The sequence below is a fragment of the Impatiens glandulifera genome, chromosome 8, assembly GCF_907164915.1.
Source record: "Impatiens glandulifera chromosome 8, dImpGla2.1, whole genome shotgun sequence".
In the NCBI taxonomy this organism is placed as follows: Eukaryota; Viridiplantae; Streptophyta; class Magnoliopsida; order Ericales; family Balsaminaceae; genus Impatiens; species Impatiens glandulifera.
Window position 1 is genome coordinate 5,759,070 of NC_061869.1, and position 22,426 is coordinate 5,781,495.

Here is a 22,426-nt window from a genome sequence, read left to right on the forward strand (position 1 = left end):
AAAGTGTTTGAGTTCCTTGGCCCTTGAATCTTCCTAATAAGGACAATAAATCTAGAATTCTAAAATTTATCAAAAGACGTCGTAGCACGTAAGTGCTTGAACAAACTCAAATAGTCCTTCTTAATAAATTTCCAAGACTCCTTAATGAAACGATTGTGTATCCATCCAGACTATATGTTTTGTCTCTAACACAACTTGTAATAACTTTCCAAATTTACTCAATTGTAAAATCATGCTCTGTAGGAACTTTTGTTGCTCGCTAATTTTGATAAAGTCGTTTCCTCCCAAAATTGATCCCTCGCAAACTAGCTCTGTGAGAAGACTCTCATAGAAAGAGTGAATTGAATCCCGAAGGGAGTTTGCCTCGATAATCTCAATCTCGTTTACCTTAAATATAGTTATCTAATTATGTTTTCTTCGATAGTTTACAAAATTGTGGGAAAATCTGCTATTAGAATCCCCTCATTGAGAACTTTACACCATGATTTTTGTCTTGCATTATCTTCTTCCTATTTATAAAGAAAGTCAAATTTTTCATTAGAGTGCATCGAAAGCATGTTTGGTGTCTAATCGAGACAACTTCTACATTGTTGGATCCATATCATTTTTATAACAAAATGATAATCTAGTTGAGTTAAAAATGAGGATATACATATACCATTTACTAAAAGATGCTATAAGATGCTATGAGTTGATAAATATAATTCTTAAGCAATCTCGTCATCTTAGTTTTCTCAATCTACATTTTTCCAATAGTTTTCTGAATGACCTAAGACTCATAAAAGAATGATATAATATGAGAACTCGTGTCCTAAAATATGTTTTCAATTGATCGAAACTATCAATGTAATAGGAGGTGGTCAGTCTATAATATGTCCTTGCATCTAGACCTAACCCTAGAATGAATATTTTGTTCATGTTTAATGTAACATATTGAATATTTACAATTTTTCTTAAAAAATGCACAAATGAATTAAGATTATGTTTTTTTAAATCGAATAGTGTACTTTTTGTTGGTCACAATGAACATCTTCCTCTATTGAAATGACTCTTATGTCCGACGACTTATCTCAAAAAACCATGTGTACATTTCATTTACACTTGTAACTCTTAAAATACACCGAAATACCAATATTTGTACCGATATTACAAGAAAGTCATATAGTTATACTAACAAATTTGTATATTTCATTTACACTTGTAACTCTTAAAAACCCTAATTGCGAATACCTATAGAAATAACTAGCTAGATTCTTGAAGCGATCAGTCTTCCTGGGGCAAATATTTCTCTAGACAATGGATCTTAATTCGCAACAAGATCAACTCTCGTTGCTCATCATCACAAGTTTTCAGAAGAGTACGCACAACAAACTTTCCAGATTGGCCTTTCACTATTGTCTGACGACCAAAAATAGAAAGTTCTTGATAAGTTTCATTAAATAAACCAAGAAAAAGAAAAAGAAAGGGTACCTGAAGTGGCTCATTTCTATCCGTGGATCCAAGAATCACATTTAAGATAAGTTTACGGTCACAATGACTGCCAAAAACCAAACATTTCTGAATGGCGCCCGATCCAAATCTGTTCAGGCTCACCTCAACTATGTTTTCAGCTAACTTTTCAACTATTTTAGAACGGTCCTCAGGTTTTCCATGCTCAACCGCACATTGAACAACATAGTTGCCAAATCCATTGTTTGCTAAGATGACTAGAGATGATACAATTCCATCGATCACTCTCTTCTGGGTCAATGTGTTCTTGCAATACTTCAATATAGACTATTCACATGAAGAAGAATAAAAAGGAAGTTTGGCCAAGAAATAATTAATCTACAAAAAAGGTCACAACTTTAAATTAAAACCTGTAAGATATAATTTCCAGGAGTATGCTGTGCCAATTTAACAATTTGATCTACGCAAACAGAAACAATGACACCGATATGCTCTTCAGGAACACATTCAACACATTTCCGGATTACATGGCTAGCTTTATCGTCATAAAGACAGGTATTGACATGATTATCGAGCTCTCTAACGATTTTTATCTTTTGGTCCATATCAACAAGTTCCAATGCCTTCAAATTGAAACAAAATATACAATATATATAGATTAGATTTGTATACATATTAGAGCATTTATTTGAAGAAACAGAAGGTTACCTTCTGAATGACTCTGCAACCATACTGATCAAGGCTAAGTGTATACACATTACCAAAAAGTTCCTCAGCCAATCCTTTTCTCTGCAAATCTAGTCCATGTTCAAAGAACTGAAACCAATAAATACCATCAGCTTAAAACTTAATTACCAACACAAAACCATATTATAGCAAACTTTTTTTTACCGATTTGATAACGCGACTCCCAAACTTGTCCTTCATTAGAGCAAGTGCATGAGGTTTTAATTCCTTGAAGGCCTCATTTTTGTCCTCTATCGTTGCAGTTTGAAGCTTCTTTTTAATAAACCGGCTTCCAATAACATCCTCACTGCTTAGACAGACAGGTTACTCATTGTTATTATTCTCATTCTTTTTCAAGATAGACAAGAATCTAATTACCTGGTTTTAACAAGATGCCCATAAAAATCTGAGAGTAGAAGATAATGGATTTCGCCCGAGGGGGATCTATAGGCATAATACTGCATTTATGTTGTAATACTAAGTTAATCAGACCCATGTTCAAATATGTGAATTATTATAATGCTAATTGCTAAGTTAACCTGATTTCTCCAATTCTCTTTGGTTGGCGAAGGTGGCGGAAACCCGGGGTTTTGACTATCATCTATCTCGTCCATCCTTCTTCTTCTTCAAGAATCAAATGCAAGATTTTCTTCAAGAGAAAAAGAATGCAAACTGAAAGACAAACCGGGAAGCGGGCGGGATTATATAAATGGGGATAAATTTCAAATGTATCCTTGAAATGCTGAGAAATATTTATGTTACCCTTCGAAACCGAAAATTGTATGAAAACTATACCACCAACTTCTACGAATATTGCTTTTGATGAAAAATTAAGCTTAATCAAATTACACTTTTAGTTTAAAAAAAAAAAAAATGAGAGCTCTCATGACTCCCTACAATGTTACACTCATAGTCCTCAGTTCTTTCATTCAAAAACATTTTTATTTTAAAATGAACCCGTGATCTTTGGTCTCTTAAATCGACTTTTATCACTGAACTACCTTGATATGGTAGGTAAACGTATTAACTTTACCTAATTTTGGTATATTATTATAATGGATACATAAAGTATAATATATTTAAGTTAATTTTCAAAATATATGTATAATTAATATTTGTTTTGAAAACAAATTTGAGACATTTCTTTAAATAAAATTCTTTTTATAATTTATATGGTCGAGTCTCAATCCTTGTCAAGCCGATGTACACCAAAATAGGCTGAAATAAATCGGATAAAATAAAAAGTAACAAGAAATGATGGTACAAAACAAATCGACTAAAATAATGTACAAACCAAAAGTATCTCCACTTTAAGGGAGGATATAAATTTTGTATATAATGACAATAACGTCGAGAAAATATTGTCGTTATTGATATTTTTCTGCCACTAAAAGAAATCAGCGACAGTTAATTAGGTATATTTTGTTTATTTGATTGATATTATTAGCCATAATAGATTTTATGAAGGAAAAAAATGAATAATTTTTAGGGACAGAACGGGTTCATATAAAGAAAGAAATCAAAATGAGAATATGCAGTATTATCAATCTCTTCAATTCACCCATTTTATTGCAAAAGGAAGGGAAGAGGAAGACAGTCTATTGATACAACAGGTTGGTATGAAAATAAAAATTCTGATTGAGATAGTTAGGATTTGATACAGTTTATAATCTTTGTTTGTATGTTTAATTGCTACTAATCATTTTCTTTAAGGTCGTTTGATTGTCATTCTATAATCATAGTTAAGATTTGTCTAGTTTTGATCATTGACCCTCCTACTTTGGAGATTTTAATGAAATGGTTTTAACCGTTTTAAAAAAAATAAAGGCGTGATAATATGAATGGGGATAAATTCCAAATTTACTCTTCAACTTCTGAAAATTATTTATCTAAACCCACAACCGTTCAAATAATAAGTGATTTTTTTTTTTGGAAAATGTCAACTTTTATTAAAAATAGCGTAAGATGCGTTCAAACGTTAAAAGATGAAGAAAAAAAATAATAAATAAGGAAATCACACAAGAAATTTAAATGCTAAAAAAATTGAAAAATTATCATTCCGTACAAATCCCTATTTTCGAATTGAAACAAACACATGTAACATAAATCATTTGACACGTGTCCTAAAATATGTTTTTCATTGACCGAAACTATCAATGTAATAGGAATGTAATAGGAGGTGGTCAGTCTATAATATGTCCTTGCATCTAGACCTAACCATAGAATGAATATTTTGTTCATGTTTAATGTAACATATTGAATATTTACAATTTTTCTTAAAATCTGCAAAAATAATTAAGATTATATTTTTTTTTTAAATCGATTAGTGTTCTTTTTGTTGGTCACAAGGAACATCTTCCTCTTATTGAAATGGCATTTATGCCCACCAACTTATCTCGGAACACCATGTGTATATTTTATTTACACTTGCAACTCTTAAAATACACCATGTGTATATTGACATGAAATACCAATATTTGTACCGATATTACAAGAAAATCATATAGTTATACTAACAAATTTGTATATTTCATTTACACTTGTAACTCTTAAAAACCCTGATTGCGGATACCTTCAAAAACAACAAGTTAGATTCTTGAAGCGATCAGTCTTCCTGGAACAAATATTTCTCCAGACAATGGATCTTAATTCGCGACAAGATAAACTCGCGTTGCTCATCATCACAAGTTTTCAGAACACTACGCACAACAAACTTTCCAGATTGGCCTTTCACTATTGTCTGACGACGTAAAATAGAAAGTTCTTGATAAGTTTCAATAAATAAATCAAGAAAAAGAAAAAGAAAGGGTACCTGAAGTGGCTCATTTCTATCCGTGGATCCAAGAATCGCATTTACGATAAGTTTACGGTCAAAATGACTGCCAAAAAACAAACATTTCTGAATGACGCTCGATCCAAACCTGTTCAGGCTCACCTCAACTATGTTTTCAGCTAACTTTTCAACTATTTTAGAACGGTCCTCGGGTTTTCCATGCTCCAGCACAGACTGAACAACAAAAGTAGCAAATTGATTTTTTGAGAAGATGACTACAGATGATAGAATTCCATCGATCATTCCCTTCTGGGTCAATGGGTTCTTGCAATACTTCGACATAGTCTATTCACATGAAGAAGAATAAAAAGTGAGTTTGTCCAAGAAAGAATTAATCAACAAAAAGGTCACAGCTTTAAATTAAAACCTGTATGATATGAGTTCCATGAGAATGCTGTGCCAATTCAAGAATTTGATCTATGCAAACAGAAACAATGATCCCGGTATGCACTTCGGGAACACATTTAACACATTTCTGGATTACAAAGCTAGCATTCAAATCATAAAGACACGTATTAACATGATTATCGAGCTCTCTAACGATTTTTATCTTTTGGACCACATCAACAACTTCCAATGCCTTCAAATTGAAACAAAAATATTAGATTTGTATACATATTAGAGCATTTATTTGAACAAGTAGAATGTTACCTTCTGAATCACTCTGCAACCATACTTATCAAAGCTAAGTGTATACACATTACCAAAAATTTTCTCAGCCAATTCATTTCTATGAAAATCTAATCCTTGTTCAAAGAACTGAAACCAACAAATACCATCAGCTTAAAACTTAATTACCATATTATAGGCATCTTTTTACCTTTATGATAACATGATTCCCAAACTTTTCCATCATTAGATAAAGTGCATAAGGTTTTAATTCCCTTAAGACCTCATTTTTTTCCTCTATCGTTGCAGTTTCAAGCTTCTGTTGAATAAACCGGCTTCCAATAACATCCTCACTGCTTAGACAGACAGGTTACTCATTGTTATTATTCTCATTCTTTTTCAAGATAGACAAGAATCTAATTACCTGGTTTTCACAAGATGCCCATAAAAATCTGAGAGTTGAAGATAAAGGATTTCGCCAGAGGGGGATCTATAGGCATAATTCTGCATTTATGTTGTAAAATATCATGGAATTTTGACATATTAATCAGACCCATGTTCAAACTTGTGAAATTATTATAATACTAAGTTAACCTGATTAATCCAATTCACGTCCATCCTTCTTCAAGAATCAAATGCAAGATTTTCTTCAAGAGAAAAAGAATGCAAACTGAAGAAATGCGGGAAGCGGGCGGGATTATATAAACGGGGATAAATTTCAAATGTATTCTTGAAATGCAAAATGTTTAGAAAAATGTAATGAGTCATTTATAGATTGAAAATATTTTATTGACTTGTGAGAATAAATATATTAATATTTTTAAGTGTTTTTTTTATTTTAAATTAATTAAAGCGGGAAAATAAATAAAATTACACAAAAACAAGCAATCAAACGGGTCTAAAGAGTTAAGCTGGACCATTGGAACCGGCCCAGACCGGGTTCAAGGCAAAAGGCAGGTAAGCTGGGCAAAATTCAATAGTTTGGGATGGTGTTATTGATCCTCGGTCGAAAAATAAGCCATAACTAATTTTCTCAAAAACTAGGTCATGGCATAAAAATGCGGTCAAATGTCATGACAAGTTGAAAACACGATCAACTAGTTGAAAATTTTGGTCAAATGTAAAGTCTAATTAGTTTTCTCGGTCAAAAACTTAGACAGGCTCATTTTCTCAACCAATCTTCCAAAACACGGTTAGAAAATAAGTCAGAGCTATTTTTTTTTTGCCTGAAAATTAGATCATGGCTATTTTCTTTCGACCATGACTACAAAAGTTAGTTGTTGGTCAATTTTCTTGGTCAGATGTTCTTGGCCAAAAACACCTATTACTCAAAAATATCATAAAATTGAAATTTAATTAAACACAAATGTTAATTCATGTTGTATAAACAATAATCCATTGTCAAACTAACATTCATAACATCAATCATCAAATAAATACAAACAAAAAATTAGAAAATCACATGAATTAATTTTTAATTTTTTAAAGTTAATCTAAACAATGTTTTAAGGACACCAAATACCCAATTTGGGTAATATACAACAACATACATGTTCTTGAGCCCTTGCCCTCGAACAAGGCCCAATGACATGATTTTATCAAATTAAATTTTTTTTCTCAAATTGTGTATTTTTAATCTATGTTGAATTAGCGAATTCTGTAAAAACACAAAGTTTCTATATCACACAAATATGTCATATATCAATTCAAGTATCACACACATACATAATTTAAAAATGTCAATATATAGATTAAATAAAATTGGATTTACAAAACGATTAGGAATGGGAAAATGAATATTTACAGTGCTTATGGATATCCTTACGAGCAAAACTACAAATTTTCAAAGTAAGACTCTTAAATTTGAATACCAAGAAGACAAATTTAGTGTTCTTACATAAAAATTCGAAATAATGGGTTCTAAAAGGTATAGGAAGGTGTCTTTTTGTAGGTTAGAAAATATAAATAAGCTATTATAAACAATTGAGCCGAAAATTCCAAGTCTAGCGTTCGAATTATCGAATTATCGATTTTAACTCTAAATGACCACAAGTGTTTCTTGATAAATTTCATAGAGCAGCTTTGAGACATAATTGTAATATTTTGAAAAACTTTTTTACAAACCGATAAACCGCACTTTTAACGTAACCATAGAACATTTTAATGAAAAACTCAATATCGAAATAACATTTAACTATTTAGACTTTCTCGAACCCACACCCAAATTCACCCCCAAAATGGTTTTCACTGCATTATCTCTAAAAAAACACAAATGCAAATTTGCACTATTCACAAACTCAAACAAATTTTAAATAATAATTTGGTCATCTTACTATTAATATATATCAATTTTATATATTTAATTTTTTACATAATTTTTATCCTATATTTTTTTTATTAATAGTTTTTTACATATCAAATAATAAATTAATAATGAACCACATTGATAAGAAAAATAAAAAATATCAAAATAATTTATTAAAATAAAAAACAAAGGTAGGAAAAATGAAAAATAATAATTGAAAAAGACATTCAGATTTTTTTTTCATGTTGTGTAATTTATCTCTAATATTTTCAACAAAAGAATTGTTTATTCTAAAGAGAAAAGTCTTCAATAGATTTTTTTCATTTCCATTAGGATATAACAAATGACTTATCATTTAATATTGGTCTTGTAAAATTGAAGAAAAATCTCTCAATTAAGTCTCATTTGAATTCTTTTACATGACTTGTACCAATTTTTCAAAAAATCATATAGCTATTGTTTATATTTCATTTACTCTTCTAACTCTTACAAAACTTGAGAGTGTACTAATTTGCTAAATTCTTGAAGCGATCCAGTCTTTCCTCGACAAATATTTCTACATATGATGGATCTTAATTCGTGATAATATCAATCACAAATGTTTCTCGAGACGATGAATCCTAATTCGCGATAAGATCAACTCTCGTTGCTCACCATAACACGTTTTCAGAATAGTATGTACAACAAACTTTCCAAACCAGCTTCTAGTTATTGCCTAACCAAACCAAAAATAGAAAGTCCTGATAAGTTTCATTACATAAACCAAGAAAAAGAAAAGAAAAGAAAAGAAAAGGGTACCTGAAGTGGCTCATTTCTATCCGTGGATCCAAGAATCGCCTCTAAAATAAGTTTACGGTCACAATGACTGCCAAAAACAAAACATTTCTCAATGACGTTCGATCCAAACTTGTCCACGCTCACATCAACTATGTTTTCAGCTAACTTTTCAACTATTTTACTACGGTCCTCGGGTTTTCCATGCTCCAGCACAAGCTGAACAACATAATTGCCAAATCCATTGTTTGCTAAGATGACTACAGATGATACAATTCCATCGATCACTCTCTTCTGAGTCAATGGGTTCTTGCAACACCTCAATATGGTCTATTCACATGAAGAAGAAGAATAAAATGGGAGTTTGTCCAAGAAAGAATTAATCAACAAAAATGTCACAGCTTTAAATTAAAACCTGTATGATAAAACTTCCATGAGGATTCTGTGCCAATTCAGCAATTTTATCTATGCAAACAGAAACAATGAGCCCAGTATGCTCTTCGGGAACACATTCAACACATTTCCGGATTACATGGGTAGCTTTATCATCATAAAGACAGGTATTGACATGATTATCGAGCTCTTTAACGATTTTTATCTTTTTGTCCATATCAACAAGTTATAATTTAACATGGTGTTACGTTTTGTTATAAAAACGCTACAAGGTTGCATTTTGTGTAAAAGTAGACTAACTGAAATACTGAATAACTATTTATAAGGCCTTTATCAAAATACTTGTAATCTAAAGTTGTTCACATAAATGTGCTTTGTTATCACAATAAGAATTACAATTTTATTGTCATGTAATTAATAATGTGATATTTTTATTTAAATGCTTGATGTAGGGTTGCAAATGAGTGAAGTTGTTCGTGAGCGCTCGGTCAAAGCTCGACTTTAATTTGACTTTGATTAAGTTTGAATCGGGCTCGAGCCGACTCGTTTAATATTCGATTCGAGCTCGAGCTCATATAATATTTGATCGATTGTTTGTCGAGCTTTTTCGAACATGATAATAAATAATAAACTTTTTTATTTGTTTTAATATTTAAATTTAATTAAAATAAATATTTTTTCTTCAAAAATATTAAAATTTTAATTTTATTCAAGTTTTCGAGTCGAGCCGGACTTATAGTTAAATAGTTGAGTCGAGCTTAAATTTATAAACTCGTTCGAGCTCGAGCTAATAAATACTTAATCGAGTCGAACTCCAGCTGACTTGACTCATTGGAAGCCTACCTTGATGTGATGCAAAATGTTGTTTAGTTTCAATAAAATATATGGTTATGAATCAGGCAAGGTGAAACTCTTTTCCCATTCTTGTTCGTCATTTTCATGGAAGTTTTTTCAAAAATATTAGTTTTCGTCGAGCATGCTAGCCTCATTAAAGGAGTGGATTGTGGAATGAGAAGGTCTCCCTTTGTCATTTCTCATTTTCTATTTGCGGACGATACCTTATGCATGATTCAAGTCACTCACAGAAATTTCAAGCATCTTTGCGATATTATCTGGTTGTTTTAGAGCCTATTCTGGATTGCGGGTTAACCTCAGTAAGTCTGAGATTTTTTTCTCAAACTCCGTATTCAATCAAAGTAAGATAACACTTTATAGCATATTGGGCTTCAGAATGGATCATTTTCGTATACTTATCTTTGGATGCATTTAGGTGTTAAAGTCTATTTCAAAAACTTCTTGGGATCCGATCATCGCCAAAATTGAAAGAAAGTTTTCAATCTAGAAGAGTAAGATGGTTTCAAAATGTAGGCGTTTGGTTCTCATCAAAAGTACTTTAGAATTTATGCATACTTAAATGATGTCTCTATTTCTTATACCTAAAAGTGTGGTTGTGAAGATGGAAAAAATTATTTGTAAGTTTCTTTGGGGGTCTTCTGAGTCATTCTTCCATCATTTAGTAAGCTAAGATAAAGTGAAGAAATTTAAGAACTAAGGGAGCTTAGGTATACGATATTTTACTCTGTTTAACAAAGCTCTTTTATCAAAATGGTGTAGCATATATTCCTCAGAGCCTACCTCTTTGTGGGCTACTATGATTAGAATGCAAATATGGGCAGGATTGGTCTGATTGGTTCACCAAACCTATTAACCGGGTAGTGGGATGCAGTATTTGGAGTGGCATCTCATTAATGTGGAAGTCTTTTTGTGGACAATGCAGATTTTCGGTTTGAGATGACTCTTCGATTAGTTTTTAGGATAATGTATAATGCAGTGTCAGAAGTCTTTCCTCATTGTACTCATCCCTTGCCTCGATTGCTATATGTAAAGATGCTATAGTCAAAAATATGTTTGACGCGAGTTCTAATGGTTTTACAATGAGAATTAAGTACAAGAGAAGACTAAATACTGAAGAGTTAGCCTCACATGATAAAGTGTTGAACTTGGTGAGGCGTAAAGAGGTGAATCCTTTCTTTGTGTGATATTTTGCGTTGGCAAGATATTAATAATTTTAAGATTAGTCATTGTTACTATTTAATTGCGGAGAATGTTCCTTACTCATATGGGAGAAGTTGTGGGACTCTAAATTCCCATCGAAAATATTGTTTTTTGGTGGAGTGTCATGCATGAAGTAATTTTGACAAATGATAAATACATAAAAGTGTATTATGTCACGTCGTTGTAAAATGTGTCATAAAGATGTGGAGTTAGCGCTTCATTTTCTTTTACAATGTAATTGAGTAATTGCGATTTGGAGTTTATTATGGAACATGACTGGTATTCAGTGGGGTTATGCCGAAATTCATCGTTAGTTGTTGGGAAGTATGGATAGAGACAGTGAGTTCGGTTAGTCTGAGTCGTTGGGTCCCTATTTCACTTATCTTCTGGTGGACCATTTGGCTTCAAAGGAACCGGAGAACGCTCAGTGATCGTTATCGACCAATGTGTTTAATTCGTAGTTCTATTATTATGACAATCAGGGAAGTTTCATTGGGTAAACTAGTTGAGACAGATGTAGAACTCATCGATCTTTTTTAATATATTTGTTCTCATTAAAATTTGTTATTTGTGTTGTGCTTTTTTTTTTAAATAATTTTCTTTCCATTTTTGTAATGTTAAGTTTAAATAACCATCATTTAACTAGATTATATACATTTCATATTTTATTTAATTTCAAACCTACTTTGCCTAATTAACATCCTCCGGGGTGAAATTTTCATTTAAGAACCTCTTTTTTTTAAAACATTCTTAATTAAGTTGTTACATTTGATACAACAACATCATCAACTTAACTTAATTACATAAGCAATGTGGTAAACACATACCATTTTCCTAGATATAAAGGCAATTGAAGCGACATGACTTAATGGATTCGATGAGTTGTTATGAAAACGGGAGGTCGATTTTAAAACCTAATGCAAGAAAATAGTTGAATGTATAAGATAAAGACGATCTGTTTGGTTACAAATGCGAATGGTTAAACCAAGCAAAAATGCGAAAACAACTAGATCCTGAACACGATCCACAATGAATTTTCGAAATATTATCTAAAGTTGTTTAAATCGGCCTCAACTCGCAACCGAATCAACTGTCGTTGCTCATCATCACAAACTTCCAGAGCCTTCTGTATAATGTAGTTTCCAAACCTGTTTTTCAGCATTCTCTGACCATACCCAAAGATATAAAGTTCTGAGAGACCATTTAGGATAGATTCTTATATAGGCCAAAAAAGGTACCTTAAATGGGTCGTATCCCCCCTCCATGGGAGCAAGAATCTCATTTATGATAAGTTTACGGTCAAAAGGATCAGTAAAATCAAGACATTTCTCAATAACATTAACCGCAAACTTATGTTGGCTCATCCAAACAACTCTTCCAGCTAACTTTTCAACCATCTTAGATCTCTCCTCAGGTTCTCCATGCTCTATCGCATGCTGAACTTATATGTCAACAATATATATTTGTTTATCCGAAACCACTAGGCCTTAAAAAGAAAGAAGATACCTGAACAACATGATTGCCAAATTCATCATGCACCAAAATGCTAGCAGATGCTACAATTCCATCAATCACTCTACTCCGGATCATTGGATCCTTGCAACACTTTAATATTTTCTATTCATGGTATAAGAATAAAAGTTATAAAAGAAATTTTCCCAAGAAAGAATTAAATCAACAAAAGAGTCCCAGATTAAAACCTCTATGATATGACTTGCAATAGGATGTATTGAGATGTAAACAATTTGATCGATGCAAGAAGAGAATATGAATAGGATATCCTCTTCGGAAACACAATCAATGCATCTCTGGATAACACAGTTAGCATCCCGATTAAAAAAACAGTTAATGACATTAGTTTCGAGCTCCTTAACTATTTTTATCTTTTGCTCCATATCAACAACAGCTAATGCCTTCTGAATCACTAGTGAACCATATAAATGAAGGCTAAGTATAAACACATGACCTAAGCATTTCTCAGCCAATTTCATTTTCTGCGTTGTTAGCCCATGTTCCAAGAACTGAAACCAACAATCAACAAAAAAACACAATCAATTGTAAGCCCGTTAGTAAAACCAAATCAGATTTAGATTGTTTTTTCTTTACCGTTAGAATCACGCGTACCCCATGTTTGTCGGTCATTAGAATAAGTGCGTGAGGTATCGATTCCTCGAAGATCAAAATTTTCTCCTCTATAGTTGCAGTCTCAAGCTTCTGTTCAATAAACTGGCTCCCAATTTCATCCATACTGCTTATTAGACATGTTTAATTGTCTTTTTTAATGTTTACCAATTAGGATAAAGAAACTGCAAGACAACCAAGAATCTAATTACCTGAACTCAACAACATGCCCACGAATATCAAGAAGTTTAAAAGAATGGGTTTCGTCTTTCATAAAGTCTTCTAGCACATTTCGATCCCTTACATCCCCATCTAAGTTTCCCGTATCATTTGGAAACATTTGAGAAGGTATCTGACTTTCATTGTTCAATAAGGAACTATTGGAAGGTTGTAAGTCAGTGCTGCTTTCTATATGAGAAGGTATCTGACTTTCATTGTTCAATAAGGAACTATTAGAAGGTTGTAAGTCAGTGCTGCTTTCTCTATGAGAAGGTATCTGACTTTCATTGTTCATTGAGGAACTATCGGAAGGTTGTAAGTCAGTGGTGCTTTTTATATGAAAAGGTATCTGACTTTCATTGTTCAATAAGGAACTATTGGAAGGTTGTAATTCTGTGCTGCTTCTCATATGATCACCATCTGACAAGTTTAAATCAGACAAAGCATTAACATCATCCTGAGATTCTTCTGGCACTGTAGTTAGTGAATTTCTCAAATTCCTCTCAGCACCAATTGGAGGAATGCTGATTTCGAGATCTCGAGTTGTAGAAGAGTATTCAGGTTGATCAATTGGAAAGTTTTTCTCTCTGTCTTCCTCGTCTCTGCTCATCGTTATTCTTCCAAATTCAGACTTCTTGAAAACCTTATAAATCAAAAACTCGTCCCAAGGCAATATTGAAGAATGAAATTAAGAACAAAACTCAAGAACCAAAGATTCTAATGATCCTATAATTGGGTCAGTATAGAAGAGGTGAAACTCATGATGAAATGATACACTGAACTAACAAGAAGGAGACAAGAATGTAAGGTAGCCTCAAAGAAAGCACTTGTTAAGTGGAATAAGCTGAAAGTTATAACTAACTGATTTAGGGCTTATAAATACAAATAAACCGCGATTTTGTACGGGTTGAGAATCTAGCCTTCTCCTTCTCCTTTTGTTCTTTTGTTTTTGTTTCTCTTCTCCCTCCCATATGTAGTTCATAAAACAGATCTTGCGGTTTCTTTTTAATGAAAAGTTTACATTTTTCAAAAATAAAAAAAACAGTGATTGCATAATAAACTCCTATTGATAAGCTGAAACGATTAAGCATATTCGAATAAGCTATAAATCAAACATACAAATGAGATATTAATTAATTAAATATTTGAAAGAAAATACTCTCACCCTTAATCTTATCCCGCAGCAATTCTCTGATGCCGAACGGATTGGACGAGTTCATGTGAAGCCGGTGGATCCGACGACGGGAGAGATTCGTCCCATGATCATTGAATAACAAAACTTTCGCTTCGCTTCCGCTCTTTTCCTATGATTTTCACTCTGCAAACTGGCAACAGAAGATTTCAAAACTTTCAATTCACACCGACGGATTGTTTTCTGTAGCTTCTTCATTGATTGTATCCTACACTGCATCATCGGCTTCCAACGTGAGCTTAATTCCAATTCTACAAGCAGATTCCAAACATTTTACCTTGTTTATGGATTTAAAAGCTTCTGCTTCAAAACATTTACTCTTTGATCTATGTATCGATGCTTCCATCGTTGAATCCTTGTCTATCGGAGTTAGATTTTGAGAGAAAACGATGGAATCGGGAGAAATTAGGGCACAAAGGATTTGGAGGGAAATTTTCTAATTTTCTTATTATTTATATTTGTTATAAATATTAAAACAGTCCTTGATAATGTTTGAATTTTAGTTACAAATCAATCATATTGGGACTCTATCTTATACCATTAACATTTCATTCATCTTTTATTAAATTTTATAATTTGAGGCTCATTATTTTTAAAATTATACCAATAACCGTCATTTGCGAGATCCAACTCTCATTCGCGAGACGCAACCTCCACTCGCGAGACGTACCCGCGATACACAACTGTTCTGTATCAAGCTCTGTCTGCGCCCGCCCCGCAACAATCGCGGTCGCTCGGCAATAATCGCGCCCGCAAGGCGAATCAACATGAGACCCCATCAATTAAACACCTGCCATCAAGGCAAATCAATTAAACAAACATTCATCAATTAAACGAGAGAAGAGAGAAGCGGCGATGAAGAGAAGAGAAAGGCAATGTCGTTCGTCATTCGGGCTTCGCAGTTCGCCGTTCGCACTTGTCTTCATCGTTGTGTTCTTCGCGAAGGGGAGGCGAAAGAGAAGAGAAAGGCGGTGATGAAAAGAAGAGAAAGGCGTATTAGGGTTACGGCGGAAAAAAGGACTAGAGAGCGAGAAAAGAGAGAATGAGAACAAACAAATGAAAAAAAATGGAATTTTATAAGGTAGGTTGGCGTCCCGCGAATGGACAAAATCGTCCAAAAAAATGAAAGTGATCACCAGCGCATTTAAATTTATGCGCTGGTCCATTTTTTCGCATTTGGCAATGATCTTGTACATAGTGAGATTAAGCTAATAGGTCTAATATTTTTTAACTCAACTGCTCTAAGGATTTTTCTGATAAGGACAATGTGTAGAATTCCAACTTTTGATTTTTGTAGAAATGGTGTCACTGTATTGATCTCGTCCTTAATAAATTTCATAGAACAGTCCATTTGAGACATAATTGTAATATTTTGAAATACTTTTTTACAAACAAATAAATCAAATTTTAAGGTAACCATAGTACATTTTAATGAAAAAATCAATATCAAAATAACATTTAATTATTTAGACTTTCTCGAACTCACACCCAAATTCATCCCAAAATGATTTTCACCGCATTATCTCTACAAAAACACAAATATGTGTTTACATTATTTACAAACTCAAACAAATTTTAAATAATAATTTGGTCATCTTACTATTAATATATATCAATTTTATACATTTAATTATATATATATATTTTTTTTTTATCCTATATTTTTTTTATTAATAATTTTTTTCATATCAAAAATTATAATAATGAACCACATTATAAGAAAAACAAAAAAAATATCAAACAATTTTATTAAAAAAAAATCAAAGGTAGGAAACATAAAAAATAATAATATGTTACAATTAAAATTTAAAAAAGACATTCAGATTTTTGATCAGGGTGTAATTTAAGTTTATTTAATGATGTTTAATTTATTTTTATGTGTATAGTTATTAATTTATAATTAATTTTATTATAATTTTTCTAATTAAATAAGAAGAAATATTATGGTCAGTTGGTAAGATTAATAAATATATAAGTAGTATTAAAGAAAAAGTTAAAAAATTAATATAAATATTCTTTTAAATTTAATGAATTTTTGTGTTCGAGATAGTCTAATAAGTGTTGCACTATTAAAATTATCTCTAATATTTTCAACAAAAGTATTATTTATTCTATAATGAGAAAAGTCTTCAATAAATATTTTCATTTCCATTAGGATAGAACAAATGACTTGTCATTTAATATTGGTCTTGTAAAATTGAAGAAAATTCTCTCAATTGAGTCTCATTTGAATTCTTTTACACTTGTACCAATATTTCAAAAAATCATGCATATAGCTATGGGTATATTTCATTTACACTTGTAAATCTTACAAAACTTGAGTGTGAATACTAATTTGCTAGATTCTTTAAGAATCCTCGACAAATATTTCTGCATATGATGGATCTTAATTCGCGACAATATCAATCACAAATGTTTCTCGAGACGATGAATCCTAATTCGCGACAAGATCAACTCTCGTTGCTCATCATAACACGTTTTCAGAATAGTACGTACAACAAACTTTCCAAACCAGCTTCTCGTTATTGCCTGACCAAAACAAAATTAGAAAGTTCTGATAAGTTTCATTACATAAACCAAGAAAAAGAAAAGGGTACCTGAAGTGGCTCATTTCTATCCGTGGTTCCAAGAATCACATTTAAGATAAGTTGACGGTCACAATGACTGCCAAAAACAAAACATTTCTCAATGACGTTCGATCCAAACTTGTTCACGCTCACATCAACTATGTTTTCAGCTAACTTTTCAACTATTTTACTACGGTCCTCGGGTTTTCCATGCTCCAGCACAAACTGAACAACATAATTGCCAAATCCATTGTTTGCTAAGATGACTACAGATGATACAATTCCATCTATCACTCCCTTCTGGGTCAATGGGTTCTTGCAATACTTCAATATAGTCTATTCACATGAAGAAGAAGAATAAAAAGGGAGTTTGTCCAAGAAAGAATTAATCAACAAAAAAAAAAAAAGTGAATTATTATTGTTTTGCTCGTAATGTTGTGTGGTTAATGCCTCTAAAATGTAAATGTTTTATTATTTAGAATTGTGAATAAAAATAAATATATAATATATATTAATTTTTAAAAACGATATATCAATCTCACGTGTCATCATTTAACCAAAAACTTAACGGATATATGTGAATATTACGTTATAGTTCAATGATAAAATTGACATTTTCCCCCAATTTTTCATGAGCAGTTTACGAACCGTTAGGTTAAAATACTCAACTTGAGTATGACTTTGACCAAGTTCGAGTTGGGCTCGAGCCGGCTCGTTTAATATTCGAGTCAAGCTCGATCTCATATAATATTTGTTCGATAACGTGTCGAGTTTTTTTGAACATGATAATAAATAAAAATTTATTTATTTATTTTAATATTAAAACATAAAATTTAAAATAAATATTTTTTCATCACAAATATTTAAAAATTTAATTTTTGTTCAAATTTTCGAGTCAAGCCTATAATTAAATAGGTGAGACAAACTCAAATTTATAAACTCGATTAGTTAAAGTGGCTTGACTCATTTACAAACCCTACCTTGATGCAAAATGCTTTTTAGTTTCAATAATATATATGGTTGGATTATATAAATTTCATATTTTATTTAATTTCAAACCGACTTTGCCTAACTAACCATCGTCCATGGTGAAATTTTCATCCAAGAACTTTTTTTTAAAAAAAAAACATTCTTAATTAAGTTGTTACATTTGATACAACAACATATTCAACTTCAACTTAATTACATAAGCAATGTGGTAAACACATACCATTTTCCTAGATATAAAGGCAATTGAAGCGACATGACTTAATGGATTGTTTTCTGTAGCTTCTTCATTGATTGTATCCTTCATTGCATCATCGGCTTCCAACGTTACCTTAATTCCAATTCTACAAGCAGATTCCAAACATTTTACCTTGTTTACGGATTTAATAAGAAAACGATGGAATCGAAAGAAAATAGGGCACAAAGGATTTGGAGGGAAATTTTCTTATTAATGAACTGATCGATAATATTCTTCTTATTATTTATAAGAGTCCTTGATATATTATCAATGTTTTAAGTACATTTTAGTTACAAATTAAGATTTCATTCCTCTCCTATTAAATTTTATAATTGGGATTCATTATTCTTAAAATTATTCAAATAAAAAGTTTTTTTTAATATTTCAAATGTTGACTTATTATCTAAGCAGAATTTATAAATAAATAAATAAATATTCATAATATTAATTTAATTACAGAATTTAAGTGAAATTAGAATTTTAAACATTTGGGATCCTTGCAATGTGGTAACAGATTAAATACCAAAAAAAAATTAAAAAGTGATATTTAAAACTCTTAATTCCCTCTCAAATCTGGTAGTTAAATTAGTGATATTAATTATTTATTTATAAATGTAGTGTATAATATAAATTAACAGAGTTAAACCATTAAAACAAAATATAGACGATTAAAATAAATAATTTAGGATGAATATTGAATCCATTTTATCTCAAATAAATTCTTTATTAAACCCAAAAATATAAAAAAAAATAATTAAATTGACAAAATAAATGTCACATTTATTTTAAATATTTTGTATATTTTAAAATATCTAAAAACAAAGCCAAAAGGGTGAATCACAAATCAATTTTAAATAAACCCTTAAGGTGTAAATAAAAAATTAAATTTGTAATATTGTGTAGCCGAAATTCAGAAGGATGGCTGCAGTAGAAACTGTGACCTTCGGATAGGCGTTGGATTTTCATCCAAAGCGCAGCAGCGTCGCCTGGAAGAAGACGCGCGTGAAGCAACAAACGACTGCTCCAATGTCGTCTCCTCCAAAACAGACGGAACACCTGCGGGCTGACGGAACGCACTACGACTACGCACGCACCCAAAAACAACGTCATTTTGGCCCTCCCTCCACGCTCAAACGTGGAAGTCCGAAACGACGTCATTTTAACCTGCGTCTTCGTCTTCCTCGTGACGCCGAGTGGATAAACATCCACAGCCATCTTTAATTGTTCAAAGATGGAATTTTGTCATTTCTTGATCGTTTGACTTGATTCAAACGCTGAAAATGATCACCCTACTTCGGTGATCATTCCCCTAAGCCTAGGATCATAATCTATATTGGCAACTGGACTTTAGAAATTTGAGATTTTAGAAAATTTCCATTAAAGTTTCAAAACTTCTAGATTTTTGGATATTCTGTATAAGGCATCAAAGCTTAGATTCAGGCATCCCTAAAGCTTCCTAAAAGTCTAAGGAGTGTTCTTCAATCATTGTTAACTTACAATCATCCTCTATATCGAATTACCAGTTTGAATTTGAATTTTTACATTTCAGTTTTGACAGTTCGATACTATCTGGTTAATTGATTTCTTGATTGGAAAATGATCTAAGGATCATTTGTGAGCTTTCTGTTGAAATCAAACATGATCAATCGATAATAAAAACCTCAATTTTGAATTTTAAAAAATTCAAAATCGAATTTTCTATTTTTGAGCTAATTCTCAAAAACAACAGCCTAAAAAGTTTTCCACATGTTTCTAATTACATTGAGCACCTATTTAGATCATGTTTGATCCAAATCAAAAATTTTAAATTAAATAAAAATTTTAAGTTTTTGAATTGGTTCAAATGAATAGTCAATGTTCATGATTTGGTATCAATCATATGAATAATGAAGTTATTGGCAAGTTCCTTACACTTTATTAAACTCTAAAAAAACAAAAATTCGAGTTTGGCCTTCAAACTGTTTTGAACAAATTGAACATCATCTAGGTCGATACAATTTTACTCAAAATTAATGTTTTACCCAATTTTATGACCTTCTAAATTTAATTTTTGTAATGTGAAATTGAAGCAAATGATTCTCCCAATATGTCTATTGTACTTTGGGCATGTTTCTTGCTATTTTTTTTTTGTTACAATTTCACATTATTTTCCATTACAGTTGTTCTATATATATATTTCATCTTTGTAAAAAAAATTCAAACCTAATTTGACTTATTGAGATCCTTAATGGTGAAATTTTCATTTAAGAACTATTTTATTTTAAAAATCTCAATTAAGTTGTTACATGTGATAAGAATATCAATAATGTACATAAGTAAAACTGCACACTTATATTTTTTTCTTGATAAGAAGACAATTGACATGAATTAATGAAATCAATGATAGAAATTTCTTTTAATCTTTTTTCTTTAGCTTTTGTTGAACGATGATGCGAGAACGTGTGGCTAAAAATATAAAAGTTCGAGTATAGTATTAATCGACGCGTATTAAATGACGTATTTGTGGTTTGTACTATAAAGTTTGTATATTTTCATCTACTAACCTAAAGTAAATAAAGAGCTTCTTCTGCTGCTTCTACCATCTTCCGTTCTACAAATATTTGCCATAATCAATTATTATCTGCTAAAACTGAGCAAAAACGCGAAAGAATTCGTTACCTCGAGCCTGAACTAGATTCCTGAAAATAACGTAGTTCTCATTCGAATTCCTCTTCAAAGCATTTAAATGAATCTTAATTCGTGACATGATCAAATCTATTTGCGCAACAACACATTCTTCCACAACCTTCTGTATAACATCAATTCCAAATTGCTGTAACATTATTGTCTGAAAAATATTAAAGAGGTTTTCAGTGTTTGAGAGGTTCTTAAATAAGCAAAAAGGAAATTAAAAAATGTACCTGAAGTGGCGTGTTTTCATCCGTCGATCCAATAATCCCATTTACGATAGTGTGACGATCATGAAGACTGCCAAAAACCATACAAGCCGAAATGATTATGGATGAGAACCTCTTCTCGGTAATCTCAGCTATGTTTCCAGCTATCTGTTCAATTAGCTTCGAACGCTCCCAAGGTTTTCCATGCTCCAACACATGCTGAACATATACATATTTATTTATCCGAAAACACTAGGCGATACAAAAAAGATAAAAATAAATACCTCAACAACATACTTGTGGCCAATTTCATCCCCTGCCAAGATATTAACACATTGTCCAATTGCATCAATCATTCTACTCCGGATGAATGGATCCGAGCAACAATTCAATATTTTCTATTCACGGTTTAAGAACAAGTTATAACAGAAACTTTCCCAAGAAATAATTAAGGCGCAGATTAAAACCTGTATGATATGAACTGCAACAGGATGTTTCGCCAAGTAATCAATTCGATCAATGCAAGCAGAAACAATTATCAAGACATCCTCTTGGTCACAACAGTCGATACATTTCTGGATAACATTGTTAGCATTCCAATTACAAACACAGAAAATGACATGATCATCGAGTTCTCTAACAATTTTTATATTTTCCTCCATATCAACAACATCTAATGCCTTCTGAATCACTTGTGAACCATTTACTTGAAGACTAAGTATAAACACATGGCCAAAAAGTTTCTCAACTAATTCCTTTATCTGCAAATCTGTCCCATTTTCAAAGAACTGAAAAACCAACAAACACCCCTGTTACTAACAGTCTAACACCAAATTAGATTTATGTTTTTTCTATACCTGTAGAATCAGGTTTTTCCCATACATATCAGTCGATAGAATAAGTGCATGAGGAATCAATTCTTGGAAGATCATATTTTTCTCCAATAAAGTTGCATCCTCAAATTTGCTTTGAATAAACTCGTTCCCAATTTCATCCAGACTGCTTACACAGGTTTAACCAATTAGGATACAGAAACCATACAAGATAACAGGGAATCTAATTACCTGAACTCCATAACCTGC

The 22,426-nt window shown here is 31.7% G+C and overlaps 3 protein-coding genes across 4 annotated transcripts; all 3 read right to left on the reverse strand.

Annotated features, from left to right (window-relative positions):
* Positions 1-1,263: 1,263 nt before the first annotated feature.
* On the reverse strand, positions 1,264-2,789 carry LOC124912781 (pumilio homolog 2-like). The gene is made up of 7 exons (XM_047453429.1): positions 2,715-2,789; positions 2,554-2,633; positions 2,341-2,482; positions 2,158-2,265; positions 1,860-2,072; positions 1,471-1,776; positions 1,264-1,398 (listed from the first exon to the last, which is right to left on the reverse strand). Exons 1-7 carry the CDS (start codon positions 2,787-2,789, stop codon positions 1,264-1,266), a joined length of 1,059 nt encoding a protein of 352 aa, XP_047309385.1.
* Positions 2,790-12,151: 9,362 nt separating this feature from the next.
* LOC124912533 (pumilio homolog 1-like) lies at positions 12,152-15,085 on the reverse strand. Of its 2 annotated transcripts, XM_047453168.1 has the most exons (7): positions 14,954-15,085; positions 13,478-14,889; positions 13,251-13,392; positions 12,845-13,165; positions 12,651-12,761; positions 12,383-12,580; positions 12,152-12,309 (listed from the first exon to the last, which is right to left on the reverse strand). In XM_047453168.1, the coding sequence occupies exons 2-7, from the start codon at positions 14,092-14,094 to the stop codon at positions 12,190-12,192; spliced, it is 1,509 nt and encodes a 502-aa protein (XP_047309124.1). In that variant the 5' UTR covers positions 14,095-14,889; positions 14,954-15,085; the 3' UTR covers positions 12,152-12,189. The 2 variants fall into 2 exon arrangements, with proteins under 2 accessions (XP_047309124.1, XP_047309125.1); XM_047453169.1 differs by lacking the exon at positions 12,152-12,309 and having other exon boundaries at positions 12,389-12,570; positions 13,478-15,078.
* Positions 15,086-20,937: 5,852 nt separating this feature from the next.
* LOC124911127 (pumilio homolog 2-like) lies at positions 20,938-21,736 on the reverse strand. The gene is made up of 4 exons (XM_047451570.1): positions 21,629-21,736; positions 21,369-21,563; positions 21,127-21,295; positions 20,938-21,058 (listed from the first exon to the last, which is right to left on the reverse strand). Exons 1-4 carry the CDS (start codon positions 21,698-21,700, stop codon positions 21,012-21,014), a joined length of 483 nt encoding a protein of 160 aa, XP_047307526.1. The 5' UTR covers positions 21,701-21,736; the 3' UTR covers positions 20,938-21,011.
* Between the last annotated feature and the right edge of the window lie 690 nt (positions 21,737-22,426).

Bases quoted from the DNA above. Each gene is read 5' to 3' on its own strand.
- LOC124912781 (XM_047453429.1), bottom strand. From the start codon at position 2,789: ATGGACGAGATAGATGATAGTCAAAACCCCGGGTTTCCGCCACCTTCG. The intron at 2,634-2,714 runs GTTAACTTAGCA...ACATAAATGCAG, and splicing joins AAGAGAATTGGAGAAATCAG to TATTATGCCTATAGATCCCC. The intron at 2,266-2,340 runs GTAAAAAAAAGT...TATTGGTTTCAG, and splicing joins GGAGTCGCGTTATCAAATCG to TTCTTTGAACATGGACTAGA.
- LOC124912533 (XM_047453168.1), bottom strand. From the start codon at position 14,094: ATGAGCAGAGACGAGGAAGACAGAGAGAAAAACTTTCCAATTGATCAA. The intron at 13,166-13,250 runs GTAAAGAAAAAA...TGTTGGTTTCAG, and splicing joins GGGTACGCGTGATTCTAACG to TTCTTGGAACATGGGCTAAC. The intron at 12,581-12,650 runs GTATCTTCTTTC...ATATAAGTTCAG, and splicing joins TTGGCAATCATGTTGTTCAG to CATGCGATAGAGCATGGAGA.
- LOC124911127 (XM_047451570.1), bottom strand. From the start codon at position 21,700: ATGATTGATGCAATTGGACAATGTGTTAATATCTTGGCAGGGGATGAA. The intron at 21,564-21,628 runs GTATTTATTTTT...GTATATGTTCAG, and splicing joins GCCACAAGTATGTTGTTGAG to CATGTGTTGGAGCATGGAAA. The intron at 21,296-21,368 runs GTACATTTTTTA...AATATTTTTCAG, and splicing joins ATGAAAACACGCCACTTCAG to ACAATAATGTTACAGCAATT.